Below are 12,576 nucleotides of genomic sequence, written 5' to 3' on the forward strand. Positions count from 1 at the left end.
TAATCCGTGCGAATTATAAAGCATGATGACAAAGTCTAATCAGTGCGAATTGTAATACATGTTAACACAGTCTAATCAGTGCGAATTGTAATACACGTACATGTTGACACAGTCTAGCCCCCAGCAATTGTAAGAACTGCTGACAGTCTCGTAAGCATGAAAGGAAAGAACTGATGACTAATAAATATATGTATATAAAATATATCGTGATGTAAATTCACCCTTGTTCTTGACCAGGAAATGGAACGACCGCTGCAAATTTGACTGACACTGACGGTGCACAAGATTTCATAAGCTGGGATATTCGTCTTGCAGAAGTGAGATCATGCATTGTTTTATCTCAAACCTAAATCCAAACAAAGTAATACAGTTCACTTAAACTGTTGCCTATTTCTCTGTCCTCGTGAGTTAGATCTGTGAGCTAGTGGAAGTATGTATCGTACATTTACTTAATCGACTTAGAGGAATCCATAACCTGTCAGGTACAGTTAGCACCGGGTAGTTAGATCACGAATCTGCCTTAAACAAGTCAAACTTAGGCTTAGCTTCAAAACAGGTCACTGGGCTAAAATTGCGATTAACTTAAGAATTCTTACTTTAGTATTGAGAGATGTCTTGGTCCTTCACTATAAAATTTAAAATAAGAGTTTAAAAGAAATACAACATTATACCAAATGTATCTATCTCGCCGTATCCCGCATAAAGTTTATTTTTGGTGGAGTTTTTCAAGTGACGAACCCAAAACGAGACAGGCGGATCAATGAACAAAGTGAGCAAAGCCATGTACGAATCTTTGTATGAGTGTGGATCTCTACCCTAACTATATATATTGCATGTACACTCCGCCAGGTTTCTGGATCTTTAATGGCAGTCTCGCTGATCCACGCGATATTGGGCTACACCGGACTGGTTGGCTATATTGTCCGCTCTATCGGACCAATGACCATTGCCCCAGCTATCACCTTGGTCGGGCTGGATGTTGTGATGGTGCTGAAAGGCTTCGCTGAAATATCCTGGCTCATAGCTGGCATGTAAGTGAAGAAAATATTTCTAGGTGCATTTGCCATAGTATATTGTCTCGGTTCGTTTCAAATTTTCAGTTATTTTTATGTCATATTTCACCGTGGCCTAACTCCCTGTTTTGCAAAATGTCGTTCTTTATGATATCCGTGATTGTATATTGCACAGTTCAGGAATATTATACTTATAGTTGGAACAGATTCTAGAGCTTTGACTACTCCCTATTTGCTCAAGAACTCACCAATGGATGGAAGTCATTGTAGTGTCAATTATTGAAACAGATCTTTAGGAAAAGGATTACATTTTGAAAAGTAAATATTGCACGAATGTTTAGATTTAATTTGATAAAGAAATTTGATGATTGCCATCATCACATGCTTGGTTCTCTGACTGTACCCAACACAATATTCATTCCCTTTCTTTTCATAGCTAGCAACAGCATGGTTTCCGAGTAGACCACCGCTGTGTTGGTTCCTTATCTTCGAGTTCCTTGTCTTTGAGCTACAATCTTGTTGTCTTCTCTCTTGATAGCAACCACTTTCTTTCTTCTTTGTGTTTGAGTAGCCACGATAATCTTGGTTCTCTTTCTGTGAGTAGCAACAGCAACCCTGGTTCCTTGCATTTGGGTACCCAACACAATCTTGGTTTTTTGTCTTTGTTTTCCCGCCACAATCCTGGTTTCTTGTCTTTGGGTATCCACCACAATACTGGTTTCTTGTTTTTAGACATTCACCAAAATTCTGGTTTCTTTTCTTTTGGTACCCACTACAATCCTTGTTTATTGTCTTTGTGTACCCACCACAATACTGGTTTCTGTCTTCAGGTACCCAACACAATCCTGTTTTTTTTTTCTTTGGGTACCCACCACAATACTGGTCTCTTGACTTTGGGTACCCGCCATAATCCTGATCTCTTGTCTTTGGGTACCCTCCACAAAACTGGTTTCTTGTCTTTGGGTATCCGCCACAATACTGATCTCTTGACTTTGGGTACCCGCCACAATCCTGGTCTCTTGTCTTTGGGTACCCACCACAACACTTGTTTCGTGTCTTTGGGTACCCGCCACAATACTGATCTCTTGACTTTGGGTACCCGCCACAATCCTGGTCTCTTGTCTTTGGGTACCCACCACAACACTGGTTTCTTGTCTTTGGGTACCCGCCACAATACTGATCTCTTGACTTTGGGTACCCGCCACAATCCTGGTCTCTTGTCTTTGGGTACCCACCACAACACTGGTTTCGTGTCTTTGGGCACCTGCCACAATACTGGGCTCTTGTTTTGGATACCCACCACAATACTGGTTTCTTGTCTTTGGGTACCCACCACAATACTGGTTTCTTGTCTTTGGGTACCCGCCACAATACTGGTTTGTTGTCTTTGGGTACCCGCCACAATACTGGTTTCTTGTCTTTGGGTACCCGCCACAATATGGTTTCTTGTCTTTGGCCACAATATGGTTTCTTGTCTTTGGGTACCCACCACAATCTTGATCTCTTATCTTTGGATACCCACCACAATACTGGTTCCCCTGTAATCTTTAATCCTTGTCTTTGTGATGCCCCGGCAATCCCTGGTTCCGCGTTTTCTGTAAGTTCATGGCTGATTTTATACTGGCAATAATACTGGAAAGTGCCCATAACAGTTCCTTGGTATTCTCTGCTTTCAGAACTTTCTTGGTGGTAATCATTTGCTCTTGTTATCTGGCCAATGTACGAGTCCCGCTTCCTTCGTGGAACAGAAAGCGAGGAATTTATATTCAACGATGTCTAATTTTCCGTCCGTTTGGGGTAAGAATTTCATCCCTACAAGATACATGTGGTTCCAAATTCAGGGGACGTACTGGGGACTGTCTCCATGTGGATGTTGACAACATCATACCTTGATTCAATATTTCTTTTGAAAACACGTATAAAATACATCTGTGGCGAATGGCTTAGTACAAATATAAAACAATCCCTAGTTTGTAGCCGCTTATACATTGTTAAAAGCGTCGATATTTCACGCATTAAACAAAACCACATTTCTGGGGTTGGATGTGGGACAAAAATGGAAACACAAGCAGAAAGCTGTTATACTTAATTTACTGTTCAAATGGTTCTCTTACAGATAATAATCGCCATGATCATAGGCTGGCTGCTGTGTTTTATATTGACTGAGACCGGGTTTTTCTCTGATGACCCAGATGTTCTCGAATACCAAGCTCGAACAGACAGCAAAGGTGACGTCATTGAGATGGCGTCATGGTTTTATGTGCCCTACCCAGGTACGTGCGAAAGCTTTCGCGGGCATTTCTACTAAGAATATTTGAGAGTGTCACTAACAGTTTGTTCATTAATAATAGTTGTGTCAGGGATAGTGTGGTTTTAAGAGTATTGAAAGTGATGTACATCCCATTCAAGCCGACACCGACCCCTAAGATTGGATCCATTGTTGGATTTTGGGTTTGACAAAATAAAGTCTTTTTTTTTCAGGACAGTTTGGTCCTCCAAGCTTCAGCACTGAATTGTTTTTCGGTCTTATTATCGCTATGGTAAGCTCAGTTCTGGATTCGGTGGCGGACTACATCCTGGCAAGTAAAGTCTGCCGAATTAGTAAACCTCCGCCTCATGCCGTAAATCGGGGGCTTGTAGTGGAAGGTGCGTGTAGTATTCTGTCTGGGGCGTTTGGGGCGGGACACGCCACGACCACGTACAGCGGCCTTATTGGAAATCTGTCACTGACCGGGGTAAGTTCATTTCTGTCAATATAGTAAACCTATGGAATTAAAATAAAACAGACAGGCAATTAAATGAATTAAACGTCGGTAGACAAGAGGCCGTATTTCACCGATTACGTGTCGCCATTTGCCAGCTATCACATTCTGTTTTGATTCTCTATGCTGTACGTCTTTAACTATGTTTATAAAAACACATGGGGAAATTATTCGTGACTAGCGTCAGTTTTACCATTTTGCATTCTACTCGTTAACCGAGAAACGGACCTTTAAAACTGATAACTGATAAATTTGTTTTGGAATTCCCAGGCAAAACATAAGTATTAGGCTAGTTATATGCAAAACATATGTATTCAGTTATAAGCAAAACATAGCTATAAATCAGACTAGTTGTAAGTACAACATTTGTATTGTATTATTAACAAAGCATGCTGATGTATCATATACACAGAAAACAGAAGATGTCATTTGTTTCTTAACATTGCCGTGCCAATCTCGCCAAAATCCCATTCACGAAATGCAAATCGTTTTCACCCAGACAGTTCAACAGATTGTAAGAACGTTTTCCGTTTGTTTGAAGGCGTTATCGGGGATTTATTTGATATTTCTTCGTGCAGATCGGCAGTAGGCGAGTGTTCCAACTTGTTGGAATCATACTCATGTCTGTGGGAATCTTTGGCAAGTTTGGCGCTTTACTTGTGACGATGCCGAAACCAATCGTGGGAGGATTTTCTTCTGTCGGCATGGGCTGTATGATCGGAATGGCACTGTCCAGTCTGGAAGAGGTCGATCTCACTTTACCCCGCAATGTCATCTCCCTGGGATTACCCCTGGTGCTAGGTACAATGATACCCAGCTGGGTGAAGGCCAATCCTAATGGATTGGAGACAGGTAAGATATTACCTGTATCAGGTACCTGCAAGGTTCCGCTGAAACGAATGTTAATGTTGTTGGACTATATAGGGTTAAAGCTGTTTTAAAAATTATTTATGGTGAGAACACACACAACGGAATGGAGACGCAACTGTTGCCAAAACATTTAGAATGACTAACTTACATGTATCTATGATGCCCAAAATTCAAATAACAGGAAAAACCAAATGCCAATTTGGCTTCCCAATTCAGCACGTACTATAGGCCAACAATTCTCAATGAGGGGAACGGAAAGTGGGCAATGCTTGTCTTGCAATGGCTAGGACAATCTAGGTGCAAGTTTATTTCTGGCCTTGGGGCAGAGAATTTGTCCTTCCCCCCGCTATCCTGAAATAAGCAGGAATATTGGCCTCGGTGGCAATAAGCAGTCGACTACATCCGTGAGCTTGTCTGAGCATTCTGACATGTATTGAATACCACTCAATAGTGTGCATGTCTGTACATATCAAACGGAAAAGTGCCTCAGTAACTTGCCAAGGGTTTGTGGTTTATCCCGGGTACTTCTGTTTTCCCCACCCATGAAAAGTAGTTACCATCGCATATGAAAAATTCTAGAGTATGTCTTGAAACAAAAATCATACATTCTGACAAGTCAGTTAGCCAAGCTATCATTTTGCCTGTCGGCCAATGTGATATCTTTAAATTTGATGTCCATATATCATTAAAGTTTGCATATTTTCGTCCATTCTAGGTGTGAGCGAACTCACTCAACTTCTGAACGCTTTGTTGAGTAACTCCATGTTTGTGGGGGGCGTAACAGGATTTTTCCTGGACAACACATTACCAGGTAATCTACTGACAATATGAAACGCTCTGGGGAACCTGTACCCTACACCACATGTACTGCTAAATAATGACATCATTAATCATACAAGCTTGGAAAAAATAAAAAAAATCCATCGACAAGTCACACTATATGTGATGTAAACTTTTAAGAATTGCCCCATAAGCACGTTAAATCATACCAATAATCGTCGATCAGTGGGGTCTCGTATTGCAATCTAGTGTCCAGTAACTCGACACAAGAGTTTACACGAACCTGAGGTGCTGATTGCCAACTCTACACTCATCACCCGCCCCAACCCCACCAATCTTCTCCACCAACACCAATCACTTCGATGCATAAACCATACCTCCTTCGTAATCCTATCCGGGTACCACTTAAAGCACAATAACATTTGTATATACAATAATAAAGGTACGTGAACAAGTTGAGTTCTAAGCTTTTCCTCACCCACGTATGTATACCATTGTTCGTACAGGTAATGGGAAGAAGAAATCTACTGGCAGCGACACTATAGATGGGGAGGAGGAGAATTTTGAGAACAGAGCTGGCCTGGCGCCGTACGACTTGCCCTTTGTGAAAGGGTATCTGCGTCGGCAGAGATGGACACGATTTGTGCCAATCTTACCTCACACGCGGAAATTGTAACGTCGTGGTGCAAACCACGACCTGATTGGACGACAAACTATCCATACAGTGGATAGTAAACTGATCACACACAGCATCAAACTGATCAAAATGAGTCACCTCCGCAAGTGTCAGTGTTTGCGAGCCAACATCTTGGGTCTGTAACAACGCTCAGATTGATTGAGGGTAGTGTTTGTCTGTGGTTCGGTTAACAGGAATCTTGGAGGAGATCCTGTAAACTAAGTCTTTTTATACCCCTGAATTTAGATCTGCGGGAATAAATTATCGCTCCAACATGTACTGTGCGACTCTCCAGTAGGTGTTCTTTCCAATTTTTGTGAGACTTTTTTTCTCATTTTCTCCCACTTCGTCATAATGCACGCCGTCATGACGCCCTCCTTCGCCCTGATGGCCGCCTTCCACGTGATGGCCGCCTTCGTCAGGGTGCTGTTTTGGTCAATAGTCATGAATCCCTCCTTCGTCATAATGTCCTCCTTTGTTATGACGGCCGCCTTCGTCATGATGGCCGCCTTCGTCAGGGTGCCATTTTAGTCCATCGTCACACTACCCTCCTTTGTCATGATGGTCGCCTTCGCGCTGGTGCCATCTTTCGTCATGGTGCCTTCCTTCGTCATATTGTTATTTTCGTGATGAGATGCATGGCATTGCGTGTTTAGACCTGGGCTTGGTCACCTAATATCCCTTGCTCTCTCACTGTTCATGGGACCTTGATTACAATAAGCTGTATAAAGTTCGTTGAAGATTACTCGTCTTCCTCTAATATGGTCACATGTAAGTGTTCGTCAGTAGCTTGCTAAAGCCCGGTGGTTTTCCTTGGGCACTCATCAACCTGACCGCCATCGTATAAGTGAGAAAATCTTGATTTTGGCGTTCAATAACGACCAAATAAATAAACGAGCAAGTAATAAAAGTAAATAAGTAATAATGAAGCAATAGAGAATACTGCATTATAAATTGTTATCATAGTACAAATACCGTGTGGAAGAATCCCATACAAGTCAACACAAGATTTCAATTAAGATTCCGCTTTTAATTAGCATATAAACAGTTTCCTTTGTTGTGTAAACCATCTCACTTTACTTAAAATATATAGTAGTCAGGAATATGTACTGCATCTTTTCTTTTTGTCATTTATTTCCATCTGCTTATCTTGACACAATTCTAAAACGAAGAAATCTTCGTATAGTTTTTTATGTGATATCCTGCTTTGTCTCGATTGTTTAAGCTATATGAATGAAGAATGACGCCAGTTATGTTCGAAAACTCGAATTACGTGAATACAATTTATTCCTCACAAGGTTTAAGCTTCACTTGGATTGGTCTTGTTATCTTACTTCGGACTGCCAAAGCACGGAAACCCTCGAAACCTACCAACATTAAAACTTCAACACGACGAAACAGGCCTGATAAGATAATTTTCCGTGGATGAATCAAAGTTTTTGTGACCAATCAAAAACGCCATGTCGAATTAGACATCAGACACCATCTGGTTATAGCATATATCGTCCATAATTTGACGTCCAACTTAGCTGTGAGATCGGTTGGCCATGTTCCCAGCGTTTAGCTTCCTCTTAAACTACCTTGAATCGTTACCTTTTGTAATCTGGAATTCTGTCCTGTCTCCTGCACTGTCCTCAAGGTGTCAAAGCTGTATGTTGTCACCTTGAAGTAATTTTGAACCGGTGCCATCACTCGGGCAGCACCCGGTCTTTGCAAACTGTCACATCACGTGACTGAGCTGCTATAGGGTGGATACGGATGGATTTTGTTTAGTTGTTATTAGTTGTTTCTGTTCATTATGATGACAATAACTAAAGTTAAGGCTCCCAAATATCTTGTCTATCGCTATCTTAATTGTATCCACCTGCTGGCTTGAATTCAAAGCGTTCCACGAGTTTATCTTTTTCTGGACGAGGCCAAGTGGAGTCGACGATTCGAAAATGGTGGCTAGTGAAGATCGTCCGGTGGCAAGTGAAGCTACATTTGTGTTAATTGTGACAAATGACCTTCATTTTGCACAAATAACATATAATTTTCACAAAATTACTACTGGATTCAAGGAAATCTGTTTTGTAGCTTACAACTTTAACATGTGGTGAGGAGAGCGCACTCGAAAAGACCGAGTCCAGGTTAATGAAAGGGAGTGTACAAATCTGTACTTTTGAAAGGTAAGCTAGAAAGATGGAGGGCATTCAAATATAGTCACGTACATTTCAATTATCCTCCTGCAATGGATATGGTGTACACCCTCTCTTAAGACCATTGCTGGTCTCTAGGCAGTAGGTTGGGACTTCATCAGTGAGTTTGCGCGCCCCAAACTATTATTGCAACTGAGGTCTGGCAAAGAACGATGGATGTTTTCATCTAGAAACTCTAATCACTACTATATAAGTGAAATATTAGGGCGTTAAATCCCATCGAAATAAATAAATAGATAAATTTATGGATAAACAGACAAGTAAATTAATGAATAAATATGTGGCATTTGTTCACTGAATTTTCTCTCAGCTTTTCATTTCATCTAAGTGAATTTAAGCTTTCATTTCCCATCGACGTTTAAACATTTGAAAATTTATTCTCCCTATCCAGACTGAAATCACATGGTTTTTGATACCCAGTAGCAAACTGTACAAAATAAGCAGTGCTCAGTGCACCACATAGACTGGTCATGCAAGGAGCCATGTGCATAGGATATTACATCTCCGACAGACCGTTGTCATGGATTATTGCGGCGATATCACGACATTCAAACAGAAGCGTACGGTGATTAATCACGGATTATTGCGTGGCGATATCACGACATTCAAACAGACGCGCAGGGTGATTAATCACGGATTATTGCGTGGCGATATCACGACATTCAAACAGACGCGCAGGGTGATTAACCATGGGTTATTGCGTGGTGGTATCACGACATTCAAAAAGACGCGTAGGGTGATTAATCACGGATTATTGCGGCGATATCACGATATTCAAACAGTCGCTCAGGGTGATTAATCACGGATTATGGCGTGGTGATATCACGATATTCAAACAGTCGCTCAGGGTGATTAATCACGGATTATGGCGTGGTGATATCACGACATTCAAACAGACGCGCACTGTGATTAATTCCGATCCAGTGTATTCGTCGATTAACTCACATGATGACAACGACTCGATGTCGTGTACTCAGTGAAATAGCTGTTTATTGTAGATACTGTTTCATTTGTTAAGGAGCGTGTAAATCCCAGTTTAATTGTATTTGACGTTCGTATATGGAAAGATCAGGTATGAACTTCATTGGAAAATTCACTCTTTATCTGTGCGGTGGCGTTTGTCGTCTTGATCATGTTTTCTGGACAGCACCACCCTCGACTTTGGACAATGATTGTGGTAAAGATCTTTTGTGGAACAAACAATCTCTGTGTTAAAAAGCAGCCTAAAGAATACGGCTCATGCATGGCCGACTCCCACACTTTCCGATGTGACGAAATGTGCCACATCTATGGAGACTGTTGTCCTGATATGTTTTTGGGGAATTCTCCAGATACACCGTCAAGTCCATTTCCATATGTTTCCTTCTCAAAGGATACATGAACGACATTTGGAAATTTATCGAAGGTTTTCTTGCTACGTTCGTGTCCAGTAAACTCCGAATCGGACAGAGCGAGAAACTGTGAACGGCCGAAGTTTAAGGAGCAATTCAATGCGACTCCAGCACCCGTCGTTTGTTCCGGGGTCACATAAAGGAAGGTCTTTTATGCCGATGTCACGGAGTCACGGATTCCAAGACATTGAGCCTTCAAGTCGCTTGTAAGGTAACTGTGGCTCTGAAGAAGAGGAGGTCAAAGGCTGAACTGTGGTCACAGCTGTTGACGACCAGTGGATATGTTATCAAACCCTCCCGAATGACGTCACACCGCGAAAGTCAACGAACAGTGGATGTCATATACAGAGGATATTGCACAGTGAAGGTTGAATACCATAAATATCTTATCGTGGAAATGATAACCCACGAGACGCAAAGCAACGAGTGGGTGGGTTATCATTTCTACAAATCACGAGAGCAATATTTATGGTATTTAACCTTCACTGTGCAATACCCTATTTATTGTGTCTATCCTGACATTTTTTCTCCATGTATATAAATGCGTGTCAATTTATCTGTCGCATCCGTGAAAAAAATAAGCAATGTGCCATCTTCGTCGTATTTCAGATTCTATTCATACGCGCTGCAATTTCGTTCACGTCTGCGCTCACAAAACCTTTTTACAGTTTTAAACGCTGTCTGCAAGTAATTATACATTCTACAAAGGTGCTTATTGCTAATGCAATATAGATACTTTCGTAAATTAAGCACATGGCGAATTTCTACCTCTTTTTTGGCGAACTATATATTGCGCTGTAGTGCACGGCTTTGTGTACTTTGTGTATATTTCTCTCTTCTTAGCTTATTGGCAGAAGTTTTTGTTGCAGTGTTGACTGTTCGGGCAGGAGAGTTTTGGAGGACATCGCCTTCGAGGACACCTACAGTAATGTTAGGTTTCATTGCGGAGGCCATCCTGCAGCCTACAGCCTCCCAACATGTCGCTTCCCGTTCTTGCACAGGATCAACAGTATTTTGGGATACTGGAGGAAAGGCTGGTTGACTTTCAACCTGTCCTCGTCAGGCATGTACATGTAGAATTTATTTGGTTTGATTGGTGTTTTACGCCATACTCAAGAATATTTCACTTATACGACGGTGGCCTGCATAATGGTGGGTGGAAACCGGGCAGAGCCCGGGGAAACCCACGACCATCCGGAGGTTGCTGAAAGACCTTCCCACGTACGGCCGGAGAGGAAGCCAGCATGAGCTGGACTTGAACTCACAGCGACCGTATTGGTGAGAGACTCCTGGGTCATTACGCTGCGCTAGCGCGCTAACCAACTGAGCTACGGAGGCCCATACATGTAGAACAGTTTATACGTGTGTCAGATATAGACATGCCGACCGAACTGTCCAGAGTGACAAATGATGAGGTGTTGGACGCAAATCCAACAATCACAGACACCGAAAACACTTGACTGGACATCCTCAGTGGTGAATTTATGTACCAGGCCGGAAATAGGAACATCACCCTAACTAGTACACCTGTAATTTGTCCACATTCTAACAACTTTTCATCGAGTTTTCAACTGGTTATAAATGAGACATTTCAAATAGCTCCCTCAGTCCAGTTTCCATGGTGTAACACGACAGCATGCCAAGACATCATACCCTTCGCACTGTCGCAAGACAACTTTATCTTCAACCCTGTCACATCAAATTTGCAGATTAGGAATTATCCCGTTCAGCTCCAAGCAAATTCGTCCCGCCCCTGTGATGGAATATGGAAGCTGGATGAGGACATCTCGCCCCGCGGGCCGCGGCACAAGGACGGAGCAAGTCGCGCGCGACTGGTACCACTGTCGTGCCGTGGCCTGCAACCCGCTGGGACGAAGGAAGAGAACGATAACGTTCGCGCGCTAACGGTGACCGTCATCGTCCGCTTGTGTCGCGCCCTGTGTCATGAGGACGGCAAATCGCGCGCGAATGGTACCGTTCTCTTGCCAGTGGGGTGTGGCCCGAGGGGACGAGGACGGCACTGATTGCGTCTCGCGGTCCGCGACCACGTGATGTACAGTAGGCCTACGTTCTATAGATCAAGAGTAGAAATCTGGAGGGCAACCCGCTGATAGAAATTGACATGTGTTTGTCGGGGTCATTCTTAAACCTTGCACTAGATTTATGAAATGTACAGACTTGTAGAGGCTACCAATAAAAATTATACATGTACATAGTGTTACGGTATTGAAAACAGCAACAGAAAACAGACTCAGTGACTCAATATTACAATGTAAACAATGCTTTATATATAAAATGAGACGTACAGTTTTACAGACAATCCAACAACAACAACATAAAAAAACATACACATCAGTATTACCGGTCTTTAAAAGTTTCCAGTTCACCTTTGCATCCCAAGGAACGAATTCCAGGAGATCCAACGTAAAGACCATGGGATAAACACACAGTTCACACGAGTCACAAATTGTCCCCATCCGGTACTTCGCTAGGTTAGCGAACGCGAACACAGTACACAGGTTACACAGAACTGGAACAGTCAAGCCTTTGAATGACGTCACACCCGCAGAGCACAACACAGGGTAAATACAGGCATGGAGGTATAATCCACTTTAGAACAATCACAGCTCCCGCAGAAACTCACAAACGAGCCGTTCAGAGACGTAGAGTAATGTCACCTTGTGGCAGAACGAACGTCCTTTGCAAAACTGAAAACTTCAGTTTAGAGTCCTTGACGACCTTGTCGGGCAGGTGAGGTCAGCGTGTTAAACAAACTACACAGTCAACACTGTATAATCATAATAAAGATCCGAACACCAATAAACGTGACTTCCGCAGAAATTCACATAAACCAGACATCAGTACTACTGTGGTACAAAAACGGTG

At 42.4% G+C, this 12,576-nt stretch overlaps 1 protein-coding gene across 1 annotated transcript; it reads left to right on the forward strand.

The window, feature by feature from the left end:
• Window positions 1–864: 864 nt before the first annotated feature.
• Window positions 865–11,595, forward strand: LOC135467330 (solute carrier family 23 member 2-like). The gene is made up of 8 exons (XM_064745100.1): window positions 865–1,031; window positions 2,690–2,810; window positions 3,130–3,286; window positions 3,495–3,748; window positions 4,354–4,627; window positions 5,361–5,456; window positions 5,932–6,037; window positions 11,400–11,595. Exons 1-8 carry the CDS (start codon window positions 865–867, stop codon window positions 11,593–11,595), a joined length of 1,371 nt encoding a protein of 456 aa, XP_064601170.1.
• Window positions 11,596–12,576: the final 981 nt, after the last annotated feature.

Source organism: Liolophura sinensis, chromosome 6 (assembly GCF_032854445.1).
Source record: "Liolophura sinensis isolate JHLJ2023 chromosome 6, CUHK_Ljap_v2, whole genome shotgun sequence".
NCBI classification, from domain to species: domain Eukaryota; kingdom Metazoa; phylum Mollusca; class Polyplacophora; order Chitonida; family Chitonidae; genus Liolophura; species Liolophura sinensis.